This window comes from Mercurialis annua, linkage group LG6 (assembly GCF_937616625.2).
Source record: "Mercurialis annua linkage group LG6, ddMerAnnu1.2, whole genome shotgun sequence".
NCBI classification, from domain to species: domain Eukaryota; kingdom Viridiplantae; phylum Streptophyta; class Magnoliopsida; order Malpighiales; family Euphorbiaceae; genus Mercurialis; species Mercurialis annua.
The window spans coordinates 29,077,903-29,097,639 of NC_065575.1; the positions used below are offsets into that span (position 1 = coordinate 29,077,903).

Consider the following 19,737-nt stretch of genomic DNA (forward strand, 5'->3'; position numbering starts at 1 on the left):
AAATCCAAACGTTTCACCTTTTTAACGATTTATGCCAAGCGTTTACAACCGTTACGAAACAAATCCAAATGTTTCACCTTTTTAGCGATTGAAACCAAACATTTACAAACGTTATGAAACAAAACTAAACGTGTAAAACGTTTCGAAACAAATCCAAACGTTTCACCTTTTTAGCAATTTAAGCCAAACGTTTCACTTTTTTAGCGATTTAAGCCAAACGTTTACATACGTTACAAAACAAATCCAAACGCTTTTTTAGCGATTTAAGCCAAATGTTTACAAACGTTACAAAACAAATTCAAGTGTTTAAAACGTTACGAAACAAATCCAAACGTTTTACTTATTAGTGAATTAAGCCAAACGTGTACAAACGTTACAAAACAAATCCAAATATTTACAAACGTTACAAAACAAATCCAAACGTTTCACCTTTTTTGCTATTTAAGCCAAACGTTTACAAACGTTACGAAACAAAACCAAACGTTTCACCTTTTTAGCAATTTAAGCCAAACGTTTACAAACGTTGCGGAACAAATCTAAACGTTTCACCTTTTTAGCAATTTAAGTCAAACATTTACAAACGTTACGAAACAAATCCAAAACTTTCACCTTTTTAGCAATTGAAGTCAAACATTTACAAAAGTTACGATACAAATCCAAACATTTCACCTTTTTAGCAATTTAAGCCAATTGTTAACAAACGTTACAAAATAAATCCAAACATTTCAACTTTTTAGCGATTTAAGCCAAACGTTTCAAAACAAATCCAAACGTTTAAAATGTTACAAAAGAAATCCAAACGTTTCACCTACTTAGCGATTTAAGCCAAACAATTACAAATGTTACGAAACAAAACCAAACGTTTCCCAAAGCCAAATGATTACAAACGTTACAAACAAAATCCAAACATTTCAACCTTTAGAGATTTAAGCCAAATATTTAAAAACGTTACAAAACAAATCCAAACATTTCACCTTTTTAGCAATTTAAGCCAAACGTTAACAAACGTTACGAAACAAATCCAAACGTTTCACCTTTTTAACGATTTAAGCAAAACGTTTACAAACGTTACAAAACAAATCCGAATGTTTCACCTTCATAGAGATTTAATCCAAACATTTACAAACATTACGAAACAAATCCGAAAATTTTACCTTTTTAGCAATTTAATCCAAACGTTTCACCTTTTTAGCAGTTTAAGCCAAACGTTCACAAACGTTATAATACAAATCCAAACGTTTAAAACCTTACGAAACAAATCCAAACGTTTCACCTTTTTAGCGATTTAAGCCAAACGTTTACAAACGTTATACATAACAAAAACAAAACGTTTACAAACGTCACGAAATAAATCCAAACGTTTCACCTTTTCACTGATTGAAGCCAAACATTTAAAAACGTTACAACACAAATTCAAACGTTTCACCTTTTTAGCGATTGAAGCCAAGCGTTAAAAAAGGTACGAAACAAATCCAAGCGTTTAAAACCTTACGAAACAAATCCAAATGTTTCACCTTTAAAGTAATTTAAGCCAAACGTTTACAAACGTTACAAAACAAATCCAAACGTTTCACCTTTTTAGCGATTTCAGCCAAATGTTTACATACGTTACAATACAAATCCATAGCCTTTAAAGTGTTACGAAACAAATCCAAACGTTTCACCTTTTTAGCGGTTTAAGCCAAACATTTAAAAACGTTACAACACAAATCCAAACGTTTCACCTTTTTAGCAATTGAAGCCAAGCGATAAAAAAGGTACGAAACAAATCCAAGCGTTTAAAACCTTACGAAACAAATCCAAATGTTTCACCTTTAAAGCAATTTAAGCCAAATGTTTACAAACGTTACAAAACAAATCCAAACGTTTCACCTTTTTAGCGATTTTAGCTAAATGTTTACATACGTTACAATACAAATCCATAGCGTTTAAAGCGTTACGAAACAAATCCAAACGTTTCACCTTTTTAGCGGTTTAAGCCAAACATTTACAACTGTTATACATAACAAAACCAAACGTTTACAAACGTCACGAAATAAATCCAAACGTTTCACCTTTTCACCGATTGAAGCCAAACGTTACGAAACAAATCCAAACGTTTCACCTTTTTAGCAATTTAAGCCAAACGTTTACAAACATTATGAAAAAAATCCAAATGTTTCACCTTTTTAGCAATTTAAGCCAAATGTTTACAAACAATACAAAACAAATCCAAACGTTTCACCTTTTTGACGATTTAAGCCAAGCGTTTACAAACGTTACGAAACGAATCCAAATGTTTCACCTTTTTAGCGATTGAAGCCAAACATTTACAAACGTTATGAAACAAAACTAAATGTTTAAAACGTTTCGAAACAAATCCAAACGTTTTTTTAGCGATTTAAGCCAAATGTTTGCAAACGTTACAAAACAAATCCAAGCGTTTAAAACGTTACGAAACAAATCCAAACGTTTCACCTTTTTAGCAAATTAAGCCAAACGTGTACAAACGTTACAAAACAAATCCAAACGTTTACAAACGTTACGAAACAAATCCAAACGTTTCACCTTTTTAGCTATTTAAGCCAAACATTTACAAACGCTACAAAACAAAACCAAACGTTTCACCTTTTTAGCAATTTAAGCCAAACGTTTACAAACGTTGCAGAACAAATCTAAACGTTTCACCTTTTTAGCAATTTAAGTCAAACGTTTACAAACGTTACGAAACAAATCCAAACATTTCACCTTTTCACCGATTGAAGCCAAACGTTCATAAACTTTATGAAACAAATCCAAACGTTTCACCTTTTTAGCAATTTAAGCCAAACGTTTACAAACCTTTTGAAAAAAATCCAAACGTTTCACCTTTTTAGCAATTAAAGCCAAATGTTTACAAACAATACAAAACAAATCCAAACGTTTCGCCTTTTTAACGATTTAAGCCAAGCGTTTACAAACGTTACGAAACAAATCCAAATGTTTCACCTTTTTAGCGATTGAAGCCAAACATTTACAAACATTATGAAACAAAACTAAACGTGTAAAACGTTTCGAAACAAATCCAAACGTTTCGCCTTTTTAGCAATTTAAGCCAAACGTTTCACCTTTTTAGTGATTTAAGCCAAACGTTTACAAACGTTACAAAACAAATCCAAATGCTTTTTTAGCGATTTAAGCCAAATGTTTGCAAACGTTACAAAACAAATACAAGCATTTAAAACGTTACGAGACAAATCCAAACGTTTCACCTTTTTAGCGAATTAAGCCAAAAGTGTACAAACGTTACAAAACAAATCCAAACGTTTACAGACGTTACGAAACAAATCCAAACGTTTCAGCTTTTTAGCTATTTAAGCCAAACGTTTACAAACGTTACGAAACAAAACCAAACGTTTCCCCTTTTTAGCAATTAAAGCCAAATGTTTACAAACAATGCAAAATAATTCCAAACGTTTCACCTTTTTAGCAATTTAAGCCAAACGTTTCACCTTTTTAGTGATTTATCCAAATGTTTCACCTTTTTAGCGATTTAAGCCAAATGTTATCCAACAAATCCGAAAGTTTCACCTTTTTAGCAATTTATTCCAAACGTTTCACCTTTTTAGCAATTTAGTCCAAACGTTTCCAAACGTTATAAACAAATCCAAACGTTTCCCCTTTTTAGTGATTGAAGCCAAACGTTTACAAACGTTACCAAACAAATCCAAACATTTCACCTTTTAAGCAATTTACTCCAAACGTTTCACCTTTTAAGTGATTAAAGCCAAACGTTTAAAAACGTTGCAAAATAAGTTCAAACGTTTGTAAACGTTTCACCTTTTTTAGCGATTTAAACCAAACATTTACAAACGTTACAAAACAAATCCAATCTTTTAAAACGTTATAAAAAAATCCAAACGTTTCACTTTTTTAGCGATTTAAGCTAAATATTTATAAATTTTACAGAACAAATCCAAAATATAAGCCAAACGTTTACAAATATTACAAAACAAATCCAAACATTTCATTTTTTTAGCAATTTAAGAAAAACATTAACAAACTTTACAAAACAAATCGAAACGTTTCACCTTTTTAGCAATTTAAGCCAAACGTTTATAAAAGTTACGAAACAAATTCAAACGTTTCGCCATTTTAGCGATTGAAGTCAAATGTTACGAAGCAAAACCAAATGTTTCACCTTTTTAGCGATTTAAGCCAAATGTTTACAAACGTTGCAAAACAAATCCAAACGTTTCACCTTTTTAGTGATTTAAGCCAAACGTTTACAAACGTTACAAAAAAAATCCAAACGTTTCCCTTTTTTAGAGATTGAAGCCAAAGGTTTTAAAACTTTACGAGACAAATCCAAACGTTTACAAACGTTACATAACAAATCCAAACGTTTAAAAGTTTATGAAACTAATCCAAACGTTTCCCTTTTAAGCCAAACGTTACAAAACAAATCCAATGTTTCACCTTTTTAGCTGTTTAAGCCAAACGTTTACAAACGTTACAAAACAAATCCAAACATTTCACTTTTTTAGCGATTTAAGCCAAACGTTTCATATTTACGAAACAAATCTAAACGTTTCACTCTTTTAGAAAACAAAACCAAACGTTTAATATGTTACGAAACAAATTGAAACGTTTTACGGTTTTAGTAATATAAGCAAAACATTTACAAACGTTACGAATCAAATACAAACGTTTCACCTTTTTAGCAATTTAAGCCAAATGTTTACAAACGTTACGAAACAAAACCAAACGTTGATTTATGCCAAACGTTTACAAACGTTACAAAATAAAACCAAACCTTTACAAACGTTACGAAACAAAACCAAACGTTTTTTAATGTTTGGCTTAAATTGCTAAAAAGGTGAAACAAATCCAAATGTTTCACCTTTTTAGTGATTGAAGCCAAATGTTTACAAATGTTACAAAAAAAAGCCAAATGTTTCACCTTTTTAGCGATTTAAGCCAAACGTTTACAAATGTTACACAACAAATCCAAACGTTTACAAATGTTACGAAAAAAACCAAACTTTTAACCTTTTTAGCGATTTAAGCCAATCGTTTACAAACGTTACAAAAAAATCCAAATGTTTATAACGTTTCGAAACAAATCCAAACGTTTCACCTTTTTGGCAATATAAGCCAAGCGTTTACAAACGTTACAAAACAAATCTAAACGTTTCAACTTTTTAGCTATTTAAGCAAAACCTTAACAAATGTTAGGAAACAAATCCAAACGTTTCCCCTTTTTAGCGATTTAAGCCAAACGTTTACAAACGTTACAAAACAAATTCAAATGTTTCACCTTTTTAGCAACTTAAGCCAAATGTTACGAAACAAATCCGAACGTTTCATCTTTTTAGCAATTTAATCCAAACGTTTCACCTCTTTAGCGATTAAAGCTAAATGTTTACAAACGGTACAAAACAAATCCAAACGTTTGTAAACGTTTCACCTTTTTTAGCGATTGAAGCCAAACATTTACAAACGTTACAAAACAAATCCAAACGTTTGTAAACGTTTCACCTTTTTTAGCGATTGAAGCCAAACATTTACAAATGTTACAAAACAAATCCAAACATTTAAAACGATACGAAACAAATCCAAACGTTTCACTGTTTTAGCGATTTAAGCCAAACATTTACAAACTTTACAAAACAAATCCAAACGTTTCACCTTTTTAGCAGTTTAAGCCAAACGTTTACAAACGTTACAAAGCAAATCCAAATGTTTCCCTCTTTTAGCGATTTAAGCCAAACGTTTAGTAACGTTACGAAACAAAACCAAGCATTTTCAATTTTTAGCGATTTAATACAAACGTCTACAAACGTTACAAAACAAATCCAAAACGTTTCACCTTTTTATCGATTTAAGCCAAACGTTTACAATCATTACGAACCAAAACCAAACGTTTCACCTTTTTAGCAATTTAAGCCAAACGTTAACAAACATTACGAAACAAATCCAAACGTTTCCCCTTTTTAGCGATTTAAGCCAAACGTTTACAAACGTTACAAAACAAATTCAAATGTTTCACCTTTTTAGCAACTTAAGCCAAATGTTACGAAACAAATCCGAACGTTTCATCTTTTTAGCAATTTAATCCAAACGTTTCACCTCTTTAGCGATTAAAGCTAAATGTTTACAAACGGTACAAAACAAATCCAAACGTTTGTAAACGTTTCACCTTTTTTAGCGATTGAAGCCAAACATTTACAAACGTTACAAAACAAATCCAAACGTTTGTAAACGTTTCACCTTTTTTAGCGATTGAAGCCAAACATTTACAAATGTTACAAAACAAATCCAAACATTTAAAACGATACGAAACAAATCCAAACGTTTCACTGTTTTAGCGATTTAAGCCAAACATTTACAAACTTTACAAAACAAATCCAAACGTTTCACCTTTTTAGCAGTTTAAGCCAAACGTTTACAAACGTTACAAAGCAAATCCAAATGTTTCCCTCTTTTAGCGATTTAAGCCAAACGTTTAGTAACGTTACGAAACAAAACCAAGCATTTTCAATTTTTAGCGATTTAATACAAACGTCTACAAACGTTACAAAACAAATCCAAAACGTTTCACCTTTTTATCGATTTAAGCCAAACGTTTACAATCATTACGAACCAAAACCAAACGTTTCACCTTTTTAGCAATTTAAGCCAAACGTTAACAAACATTACGAAACAAATCCAAACGTTTCCCCTTTTTAGCGATTTAAGCCAAACGTTTACAAACGTTACAAAACAAATTCAAATGTTTCACCTTTTTAGCAACTTAAGCCAAATGTTACGAAACAAATCCGAACGTTTCATCTTTTTAGCAATTTAATCCAAACGTTTCACCTCTTTAGCGATTAAAGCTAAATGTTTACAAACGGTACAAAACAAATCCAAACGTTTGTAAACGTTTCACCTTTTTTAGCGATTGAAGCCAAACATTTACAAACGTTACAAAACAAATCCAAACGTTTGTAAACGTTTCACCTTTTTTAGCGATTGAAGCCAAACATTTACAAATGTTACAAAACAAATCCAAACATTTAAAACGATACGAAACAAATCCAAACGTTTCACTGTTTTAGCGATTTAAGCCAAACATTTACAAACTTTACAAAACAAATCCAAACGTTTCACCTTTTTAGCAGTTTAAGCCAAACGTTTACAAACGTTACAAAGCAAATCCAAACGTTTCCCTCTTTTAGCAATTTAAGCCAAACGTTTAGTAACGTTACGAAAAAAAACCAAGCATTTTCAATTTTTAGCGATTTAATACAAACGTCTACAAACGTTACAAAACAAATCCAAAACGTTTCACCTTTTTATCGATTTAAGCCAAACGTTTACAATCATTACGAACCAAAACCAAACGTTTCACCTTTTTAGCAATTTAAGCCAAACGTTAACAAACATTACGAAACAAATCCAAACGTTCACCTTTTTAGCAATTTAAACCAAACGTTTACAAACGTTACAAAACAAATCCAAATGTTTCCTTTTTTTAGAGATTTAAGCCAAACGTTACGAAACAAATTCAAACGTTTCATCTTTTTAGCGATTGAAGCCAAACGTTTACAAACGTTATGAAACAAAACCAAACGCTTCACCTTTTTAGCGATTTAAGCCAAACGTTTACAAACGTTTCAAAACAAATCCAAACGTATCACCTTTTTATTTATTTAAGCCAAACGTTTACAAATGTTACAAAACAAATCCAAACGTTTCCCCTTTTTAGAGATTGAAGCCAAAAGTTTTAAAACGTTACGAAACAAATCCAAACATTTCACCTTTTTTGCAATTTAATCCAAACGTTTCACCTTTTTAGCGATTGAAACCAAACGTTTACAAACGTTACAAAACAAATCCAAACGTTTGTAAACGTTTCACCTTTTTTATCGATTGAAGCCAAACATTTACAAACGTTACAAAACAAATCCAAACTTTTAAAACGTTACGCAACAAATCCAAACGTTTCACTTTTTTAGCGATTTAAGCCAAACGTTTACAAACGTTACAAAACAAATCCAAACGTTTCCCCTTTTTAGCAGTTTAAGCCAAAAATTTACAAACATTATAAAACAAATCCAAACATTTCACTTTTTAGCGATTTAAGCCAAACATTTACAAATCTTACGAAACAAAACCAAACGTTTCACACTTTTAGCGATTTAATCCAGACGTCTACAAAAGTTTCAAAACAAATCCAAACGTTTCAACGTTTTAGCGATTTAAGCCAAACGTTTGTAAAAGTTATGAAACAAAACCAAACGTTTAACCTAATTAGCAATTGAAGCCAAAAGTTTACAAGCGTTACGAAACAAATCCAAACGTTTCACCTTTTTAGCGACTTAAGCCAAAAATTTGCAAATGTTACAAAACAAATTCAAACGTTTCATCTTTTTAGCAATTTAAGACAAACGTTAACAAACATTAAGAAACGAATCCAAATGTTTCACCTTTTTATCAATTTAAACCAAATGTTTACAAACGTTACAAACCAAATCCAAACGTTTCACCTTTTTAACGATTTAAGTCTAACGTTTACAAACGTTATGAAAAAAATTCAAACGTTTCTCCTTTTTAACGATTGAAGCCAAACGTTTACAAACGTTACGAAACAAAACCAAATAATTCACCTTTTTAGCGATTTAAGTTAAACGTTACAAAAAATCCAAACGTTTAAAACGTTACGAAACAAATCCAAACGTTTCCCCTTTTTAACGATTGAAGTCAAATGCTTACAAATGTTACGAAACAAAACCAAATAATTCACCTTTTTAGCGATTTAAGTTAAACGTTTACAAATGTTACAAAAAAATCTAAACGTTTAAAACGTTACGAAACAAATCCAAACGTTTCACCTTTTTAGCGACTTAAGCCAAACCTTTACAAACGTTACGAAAACAAAATCAAACATTTAAAACGTTACGAAACAAATCCAAACGTTTCACTTTTTTAACGATTTAAGTTAAACGTTTACAAACGTTACAAAACAAATCCAAACATTTCACCTTTTTGGCGATTGAAGCCAAACGTTTATAAACATTACGAAACAAAACCAAACGTTTAAAACGTTACGAAAAAAATCCAAACGTTTCACCTTTTTAGCAATTTGTAAACGTTTGGCTCAAATCTCTAAAAAGGTAAAACGTTTGGATTTGTTTTGTAACGTTTGTAAACATTTGGCTTAAATTGCTAAAAAGGCCAAACGTTTGGATTTGTTTGGTAACGTTTTAAACGTTTGGTTTTTTTCGTAACTTATGTAAATGTTAGGCTCCAATCGCTAAAAATATGAACATTTAGATTTGTTTTTTAAAATTCGTAAACATTCAGATTAAATCGATAAAAAGGTGAAACATTTCGATTTGTTTTTTTAACATTTGTAAACGTTTGGCTTGAATTGCTAAAAAGGTGAAACGTTGGGATTGGTTTCAGATAACAACATAGATGAACAATCTCTGAATAGGACATAAACCAGGTAAGGCAAACCATAAAACCACCCCAACCGGCCGACCAAGATACATAAACAACAACATCTCGTCCCAACCGAGCATGATATATTGCATCACCATCTCGGGCAAGCCGAACAGAACACACAACGAGCAGCATACACGGGAATACTATCTCGCTTTCACCGAACAACAAACATGGGAATACTATCTCGGTTTCACCGAACAACATACATGGAAATACCATCTCGGTCTCACCCGTGTTCACCTTTCACTGAGTACAACGACAAAACCTGTCAGAACGTACCCTGACATTCCAGAAAATATCTGCACAAACCAAGAGAATGAAAACAGGTCTGTCGGCCCAGACAAAGAGGAACAAAAGACATAGTATAAAAGGCTAAGAAAATGTAGGTAAGAAGGTTAATTCTCTTTTTTCTCTCAACTCATTACTCACTTTCACTTCTTATTCTTTCTCTCACTAAACATCAACTAACTAGACCGTCGGAGTGGTTTGCCGGACTCCCCTTCCGGCATCCTTCTTACGGTTGTGATGTGCGTTTCAGGTACGGTCTTGAAGCTTCGGCCGGATCAGAGTTTCGCCGCCATTTCACAAGTTATCATCTGGCGCCGTCTGTGGGAAAAAAAGTAAGAAAGTTTCCCCCTTTCTATCTCACTAGAGGGCGATAGGATGAGCAGAGTAGAGGGACATGATCCCGCCACCAAAGAATATGGTACACACGATAATAGGACCGGTGAGGGGCTCAATGCGCCTCCACGACGGGCCACAAGTGAAAGCTCGTTCTGCTCGGCCACCACGTCAGGAGGAGGCACCCACTTAGGCACTACATCCGGAGTCACCACTCAATACCCATGGGGAATGCCACTGCCGGGAAACATTCCCCCAACCTCGTACTTCACACCAATGCAAAAAACTACCAAAAATGTTTCCCTAAGACCGGCGTAACTCCTATCAATCTCACATTCACTCCAAGCACAACTCCCACCCCCATACCGACCGCAACAACTGAAATTTAAAACCTCACGCCAGCACAAATACAAGAATACATCGAGTCCATGCTCGACAATTAGCTTTCCTCCAGCAAGTGCAGCAAGCCTATACTCGACCAACCGCCGCCGCCACATCTCAAGGGAATATCACCACCCCGCCATACGTACCGGCCGCACCACCCCATCCACATGAATTCTAACAAGGCCAAACAACACCTGAGGAAGCAAACCGCGAGAAAGGTCCAGCTGAGGAAAACTTAAAACAAGGGCAGGGGATACAAACCGGGCATAAAACACCAGAGGGGCAGAAAAAAGTACCAAAACGAGTAGAAATCGAAGAAAGCGTGCACAGCTGAAGTGCCGATTCACCGAAAAAAGGAATGTAGAGCAAGAAATCACTGAAAGGGTAAGAACGGAGATAGAAAAATTCAGAAGGAAAGAACCGAGAAATACAAGCTTTTTGAACATCAGCAACCCACTCTCAGCCGAGATACGAGACGAGCCTTTCCCGCTGAACTGTAAAACACCACAGTTGGACGACTACAATGGCACAGGGGACCCAGTCACACACTTAAGCTGTTTCGAGGTGGTTGTGATGGTGTAAAGCCTATCCGAAGCCGCCGTCTGCAAACTCTTCCCGACAACCCTGAATGGACCAGCTGCAATCTGGTATCAAAGCCTGAAAGAAGCCTCTATTCGAAGTTTTGATGAGCTAGCAAGAGCTTTCCGAACTCATTTCGCACCGAGCATACAGCGGAAGAAAAAGTACAGTGATCTAAAACTTTGCTACCAAAAGCCAGGGGAAAGTTTGCAAAGTTATATCGGCAGATTCAATGTCGAAGCGGTCGAAGTAGGAAACTTGAATGACGACACCATGATAGATGCAATGAAAGATAACACAACAATGATGGCATTTCGAGATAACCTAATAACAAATCCGGTGCAAACCTACTCCCAGCTCATGGACCGAGCCTAGAATTATATCAACTTGGACGAAGAACAACGACGAAAGGCTACACAGACGACTACACAATTTTAAGCACCGAGGCCCAATTTCAGTCAGATGGTTAGACAAGATTGGTTCAGGCCGAGAAATCAGCAGCAACCCGTTCCACCACGAATGGAACCACACCGACTAGTGAAGGTAGAAGACCAAGCTTTTATCCCACTCAACATACCAAGATCACACATTCTAATGTGGATCCAAAACAATAATGAACCAGTAAGATACCCACCGAAGCTACAGTATGAGGGAGACATGAAAAAATATTGCCAATTTCATGATGGCCACGGCCATGTCACCGATGAGTGTGGAAGTCTAAAGAAAGAAATTGACCGATTGGTGCAAGTCGGTCGTTTAAAAGACTTTGTAGAACAGAAAAAAAACTACAACTCGGGGGAAAGCAACCGAGGAAGCCATAGCGGAAAAAGAGAGGAGGCACCACCACCGAAGAGACAAAATGTATAAGGGCTAATTAACACCATAGCAGGCGGGATGGCGGACCCAGAATACAAGCGAGGAAGGCGCAAGAGGCAAAAAATGGTGATGAACATATCAGTAACTAAACCCATACCCGAGGTCAGTTTCGGCCCAGCCGATGGCAAAGGAATAGACTTTCCTCACCAGGACCCATTGGTAATCTCGTGGTTAATAGAAAATTTCTGGGTGATGAGACAGTTGATAGACGAAGGAAGCTCAGTCAACCTCATCACAAAGCAGGCATATCTCGGTATAAGATGCTCGGTTCTGAATCTCAAACCTGTTAAAACTCCTCTTGTCGGTCTAGGAGGAACACCGGTACAAGCAGAAGGGGTGGCGGAACTAACGGTGGAGTTAGGAAAAGACAATGGTTCACCAAAAGGAGGTTTGATCGGTATCACAAAGAAATTCAAAACACTTTTTATGGTTGTTGACATGCCACTTGCTTACAACGTCATACTCGGTAGACCAATGTTATACAACACTGGGGCTACCACATGCATCAAATACTTGTGTATGAAAATACCAACTGAAGGAGTGGTGACAGTTAAAGGAAGGCAAGACATAGCCAAACAATGCTACTTGGTATCGACGAGAGGAGTATCAGAAACCCTGGCTATTGAAACAATGGAGATACCAGACTCGGATGAAGGCAAGCTCGAGCCTCACGGAAAGTTAGAAAAGATTATTCTGACAGGAGTAACACCGAGATCGGTCCAAATAGGCGCCGCACTGCCCAAATCAATAAAACAGGAGATCACCGACATGCTAATCAGAAACAAGGTGGAATTTGTCAACACATCGGGCGAGATAGAAGGGGTAGACCCGACCATAATATCACATAAACTAAATGTTAACCCGAAGCATAAACCAGTCAAACAGAAGAAAAGAGCTTTCGCAGTAGACAAACAAATCGCCATCAAAGCCGAGGTAGACAAATTATTAGCAGCAGGTTTCAACGGAAGAGTTTATTACCCGGAGTGGCTATCAAACGTCGTGCTCATAAAAAAGCCGAATGGAAAATGGAGATTGTGCATACACTTCACCGACCTGAACCGAGCATGCCCCAAGGACAGCTACCCTTTGCCAAACATTGACCAACTAGTCAACTCAACCAGCGGCTACGGAGTCTACTCGTTCATAGATGCTGCCCAGGGATATCACCAGATCCCAATGCATAAAGAAGATGAAGTGAAAACAAGCTTTGTAACCGATGGCGGCACATACTGCTACAAACAGATGCCTTTCGGATTAAAAAACGCAAGGGCAACCTATCAACGGCTAATGAATTTCGTGTTCAAGGACCAGAACGGTCGCAACATGGAAGTTTATGTCGACGACATCATCGTCAAAATCCAAAAAAGTAGAAGACCATACGAAAGATCTGGAAGAAGTTTTCATCAAGCTAAAAATGTACAAACTCAAGTTAAACCCGGACAAGTGCGCATTCGGAGTCCCGGCGGGGAAATTCCTCGATTACCTCATCTCTCAAAAAGGCATCGAAGTAAACCCGGAAAAAACAAAGGCAATCCTAGACATGAAGGCGCCAAAGTCAGCTAAAGAAGTTCAAAAGCTCAATGGTAGAATCACTGCCCTCGGCCGATTCGTATTTAACTCGGCCAAAAGATGTTTCCCATTCTTCAAAATATTAAGAAATGTGAACAAATTTAAATGGACCGAAGAGTGTCAGCAGTCTTTCGAAGAGCTCAAAAAATTCCTAAGTTCACCACCACTGCTCGGACGACCTGAAACAGGAGAAGTGCTATACCTATACCTGAGTGTTACTAATGAAACAGTTGCATATGTACTGGTGAAAGAAGAAGCATCCAAGCAAAAGCCGGTATACTACACAAGCAAGGTGCTAAAAGGGCCCGAACTCAGGTACAACAAGATCGAAAAATTTGCACTCGCGCTAGTCTTAACGGTGGAAAAACTCAAAAGGTACTTTCAAGCCCAAACCGTGACAGTCCGAACAAACCAACCCTTGAGAAAAGCGCTGGGAAGACCAGAGACCTCGGGACGATTAATCAACTGGTCAGTTCTGATAGGATCGTTTGACATCAAATATGAACCGAGAACAGCAATGAAAGCTCAAGTCTTAGCAGATTTTGTAGCCGAGACAACGACACATGATCAACCAAGCGAGATAGACAAAGGTGTGATCAGCTGGACATTACAAGTAGATGGAGCATCAAACACAGAAGGAGCAGGGGTAGGCATGATATTAAGAGGGCCACATAAGGTCAAAATGCAAAGCTTAATCCACCTAAATTTTCCAGCAACCAACAACTCGGCCGATTACGAGGCACTGATCGGAGGATTAAGAATGGCGACAGTGGTCAAAACCGAATACATCAAAATTCAGAGCGACTTTCAACTAGTCGTTAACCAAGTACTGGAATATTTGAGGTCAAAGATCCAGAATTGAAGAAATATGTAGACTGAGTTAAAGAGCTACTCACCAAAATTACCGAAGAAGGCGGAAAATGGGAATTGGAACAAATACCCAGAGAAGAGAACACGGAGGCAGACACATTGGCAAAAGCTGGGGCAGCCAAAGAAACAACACCAGGCATACCATACTCGGTCCAAAACTTCAGCAGTATCCAAAACCCCGAAGCAACATTCCTCATCAACCTATTAGACCAATGGATGGAGCACATCATATCATACATAACAAACGGAAGTCTGCCCGAGGATAAAAAGGAGGCAAGAAAAGTAAGGCGCAGAGCCCCACACTTCTCTTACCGAGACGGCACACTATACAGAAAATCATTCTCGCACCCATGGTCCAGATGCCTCACAGTGGAAGAGGGGAAATACGTCTTAGCCGAGATACACAAAGGCACGTGTGGAAGACACATCTCACATCTGGCACTGTGTCGTAAAGCCGTATTACAAGGGTACTACTTGCCGACACTAGCACAAGACGCAGTAAACCTGGTACAAAAATGCGAGAAATGTCAGTATCACCAGAACGTACACCATCAACCAACAGCTGAACATAATCCGATAGTAAGTCTCTGGCCATTCAGCATGTGGGGAATAGACATCGTCGGCCCGTTCCCAACAGAAAGCGGGCAGAGAAAATTCTTGATAGTAGCAGTTGACCACTTCTCAAAATGGGTAGAAGCCGAAGCTGTCTCCACCATAATAGCAGCACGAGTGCGAAGCTTTGTCCGAAAAGAAATCATCTGTCGTTTCGGAATCTCAAGAGTCATCATAACCGACAACGGGAAGCAATTCGACAACAAAAACTTCAGAGAATTCTGCACTGAAAAAAGAATTGACCTAAGGTTCACCTCAGTCACCCACCCCCAGAGCAATGGGATGACCGAAGTAACCAACCGAACCATCGTCAGTGGTTTGAAGAAGCGGCTAGACGAGGCAAAAGGTCGATGGGCCGACGAGCTACACAGTGTCCTATGGTCGTACAGAACCACGCCAAAAGCTGGCACAGGAAGGACCCCATATAGCCTAACCTACGGTTGTGAAGCAATGGTTCCAGTAGAGATAGACATGCCCACCATTAGAGTTCAATACTTCGATGAGCAACAAAATGAAGAAAGCACCAAACTCTGCCTCAACCTGCTGGAAGAAAGAAGAGAACAAGCCTTACTGGACATAGAAATATACAAGCAGAGGATGGCAACATACCATAACAAGAGGGTTAAACCTCTAACATTTGAAGTCGGAGATCTAGTGCTACGAAGAGCCGACATAGCAAGAGGTAATGCAGGAGTATCCAAACTCGGAGCAAACTGGGAAGGACCTTACCAAGTAAAGAAAGTGGGAAAAGGAAGAGCCTATTACTTAACATATCTATCAGGTCGAGACTTACCAAGAACCTGCAATGCCAGAGTTCTCACAAAATTTTATCAGTAGACAACATTCAGGTTAATCGAGTCAGTCAGGGGTTTTTTCACTTGCATTTGTGCCAAAGTTGGTTGTAAGCAAAAATGCAAGTTTTTCCCCTATCAATAAAAGCAAAAACAAAAAAGAAAGCAAAGTATCAAACATAGACAAACTAACACTATTCGAAGCAATAGCTTAAAACCAAGTTAAGCCATAGCTTAACACAGTTCATACTAATAGCTTAAAACCGAATTAAGCTATAGCTTAACACTATTCTAAGCAATAGCTTAAAACCTAGATAAGCCATAGCTTAACATAATCTGAAGCAATAGCTTCAAACCGAGTTAAGCCATAGCTTAACACAATTCAAAGCAATAGCTTCCAACCGATTTAAAGCCATAGCTTAACACGGCTCCAAGCAATAGCTTAAAACCGAGATAAGCCATAGCTTAACATAATTCGAAGCAATAGCTTCAAACCGAGTTAAGCCATAGCTTAACACAATTCAAAGCAATAGCTTCCAACCGATTTAAAGCCATAGCTTAACACGGCTCCAAGCAATAGCTTAAAACCGAGATAAGCCATAGCTTAACATAATTCGAAGCAATAGCTTCAAACCGAGTTAAGCCATAGCTTAACACAATTCAAAGCAATAGCTTCCAACCGAGTTAAAGCCATAGCTTAACACGGCTCCAAACAATAGCTTAAAACCGACATAAGCCATAGCTTAACATAATTCGAAGCAATAGCTTCAAACCAAGTTAAGCCATAGCTTAACACAATTCAAAGCAATAGCTTCAAACCTAGTTAAAGCCATAGCTTAACCCAGCTCTAAGTAATAGCTTAAAACCGAAATAAGCTACAGCTTAACACGGTTAAAAGCAAAGGCGTAAAACCGAGTACGGCCTTAACCCATTATAATTAAAACAATCGTTTAAAGCCGATTTAAATCATGGGGCCGAAATAAACAAAAATAAAGCACAAATCAACAAAAATTAAAACACATGACAGGAATAAGATAACCGATATATTACTTAGCCAAAAATTCTTTACAAAATACACTGGAAATCTAGTCTATCACAGCATTGCTAACATGCTCGGGAACTGACAAACTAGCCCCAGATGAAGTACCATCATTCTCACTCAAGCCCGCCTCCTCATAATGCCGGACTTCCAATAACAAAGTCGGAGACGAGGCAGCAACGGCGTCACCCTCTTTCGGAGTAGTAGCACCGGACACCTCAATCCTGGCATCACTGACCTTTTCGGTCACAACACCATCAGCACCTTGAGCCAACAAACCATCCTTCGAAGGAGCAACAGAATCTTCAAGCTCTCTCCTCAACTCAGCGGCAAAATCTTCGGCATATCGCTCGGAAGCAACCACCTCATTCGCCTTGGAAAGTTCCCGCTTGGCTTGAATCGTCTGATACATGCCTTCCATATCAAGATATAAACAGATCGGATCAACATCAGCTCGGAGAAGTGGCCCGACATGCTCCTTAAGATCATCTTCCATAACATCGGTCAGGTAGGTAAACTCCCTCAGCAAATCATCCCGCTGAGTCTCTACCACCTTAGTCGTGTCATCAAGAATGTCATGCAATCGCATATAACTTTGATGATGCCCTTCGATAGTATTTTGAAAGTCAGCTTTTTCTTTATCAAACTTCTCGGTCAGCTGCACACGAAGCTCCTCTTTTTCTTTGTCAAAAGCAGTCTTTGCAAGAGCAAGCTCGTCCCGTTCCTTGACCAAAATGGATATCTCCTCATTCAGCTTCTCGATATTGGCATTAAACTTCTATGTATTGCTCGCCAAGACCGATTCAACATTGGCCCTTTGAAGCTGCTCTTTCTCCAGGTCAGCAAGAGTAGTGGTCAATTTCTCCCTATCTTCCGAAGCCTGAGCAGCCAAATCTTCTTGGAAGGACCGATCTCCCAATAAATGGTTAATCAGCTAAGAAAAAAAAAGGGAGGAAACATAAAACAAATAAAACTTAGCCAAAGTTAACGAAAGAAACACAAAAAAGACAATAACCGAGTAAAACAAACCTGGAAGGACAAAGAGACACTAGTGTCAAGGAAGTCTTTTTGTGGAGTAGCCGAGATAGCTTCTCGATCTCGAGGAAGAGACACCATTTTCCCCAAAAAGACAGAGGTCGTCAGCGAGTCAACAATATCCTCCATGGATTTAGACTTCAGGAAACGAGCAAGAATCTAAGGAGTCAATTTCACCTCTTCAGCATCAACACGGGTAACTCCCAAATCACCCGTCTTAGCCTTCTTTAAAGGAAGCGACAAATTCTTGTCCATCCCGGACACAGCAAAGGTAGAGGCCTCCAACCCCACAACCACATCTGAACCGCCAGGGAGAGTAGTGGCACCCTTCACTTCGGCGGTAGAACAAGGAACTTTACCCTTATCCAAATTCTTCCGCTTAACAGGTTTAACCGAGGGAAGCACAGTTGATAAAGGCTTAGCAGGGGTTATAACAGGAAGACCCGAAGCAGCCTTCTCCCCAGAGGTTTTTGCGGCAACCTTAACATCAGCAGAAGACCCTTTCTTAACGGTAGCACCATCGCCCTTTCGCCGAGCAGCGTTAAAGGCAGCCATATTAAACACTATAAGAAACAAAAAAAAACCCGATAAGAAAAAAAAAACAAGATAACACAAAAATTCAAAATAAAAAATAAGCAAAGACCGAGAACAACCTTCTCGCTTCGGGTCAAACTTAACAATAGGCAGTTTCGGTATAAGAGAATAAGTATTTATTGGACCAGTCGTCTTCAAAACGTTCTAGAGAAGTCTATGGTTCTCATTACCAGCAGCATCCCGCCTCAATAGAGTCACGGGAAAAGTACACAACCACTATTAAGGCAGGCCAGCGAAGGCAGTAGGATGGTAAATCTGAAACCAGTCTTCCCTAAACCTCTTAACCGAGGCAGACACTTTCTCTATAACATGCCTAGGTTCCGACTTAAGAATTTTGAAAGAAGAAAAGTCATAAGCACCGCCAAAGATAAGGCCATAAATACTGGCAAAGAACTCTACCGAGAAAGGAATTTTACGCCGTCTACATAGCCGACGAAGACATAGGAAATGCCTAATACCATTCGGGTGGAACTGACTAAGAGGCATATTATAAATCTTTAGAAAAGCCACAAAGTCGGATTGTAGAGGAATGCGAACACCCGAATGAAGGTGTTCTACGCTTACTACTATATAATCCGGTTCGGCCGGAGTGTTTATGGTTAGACCAGGAGGGGACAGTTCAAACCGATACCCCTCACGTAAGTTTATTTGAGAAAGAAGATAATCTAAATACCCTTGGTTCAACTCGGTAAACGCGTTCTCCATCCTAATTCTCCGAGACTCAACTGTTTTGCTACTCCTAGGTCTAATTCGTCTCGGTTTAACAAAAGAGGTTGCTTCTGAACAACCTACTTCCTCTACTTTACGAGGAACATCAACATACCGTCCCTTAGCCGAGCCAGACAGCTCGGCCTCCGATTTATCACCTCCAGAGGTACATCCGTTCGAGTTACCCTCTCCATCATCATAAACGTCTACAAAATCGTTCTGGGAATCCTCCTCAGAAGACATTATTCAACCGAAACAAAAAAAACAAAATCAAAAGATCAAACTACCCACCTATTCTAACCCAGAAGATGAACGCTCAAGAAACACGAAGAACAAACAAAAAAGATGAAGAAATAACAATAAATAAGATCAAAACTAAGGAAAAGAATCAACTTACTGATGAATATCTTCGAAAGTGGAAAGGTAGGCACCAACAAGACAAACGAAAGAGAAACGAGAGCAAAGAAAGGAAAAAGAAAACTAAACAAAGGAAAAAATAAGGGTTTTTATAGGAACCGAAGCAAGGCAACTGAAACGACGCCTCAATAAATGTGCTAGTGGATACCAGATGTCAAACGATAGCATTAAAGGGAAGACACGTGTCAA

The 19,737-nt window shown here is 37.8% G+C and overlaps 1 protein-coding gene across 1 annotated transcript; it reads left to right on the forward strand.

The window, feature by feature from the left end:
- The first annotated feature begins 10,981 nt into the window (after positions 1 to 10,981).
- On the forward strand, positions 10,982 to 11,412 carry LOC126687718 (uncharacterized). The gene is made up of 2 exons (XM_050382272.1): positions 10,982 to 10,998; positions 11,043 to 11,412. Exons 1-2 carry the CDS (start codon positions 10,982 to 10,984, stop codon positions 11,410 to 11,412), a joined length of 387 nt encoding a protein of 128 aa, XP_050238229.1.
- The last annotated feature ends 8,325 nt before the right edge of the window (positions 11,413 to 19,737 follow it).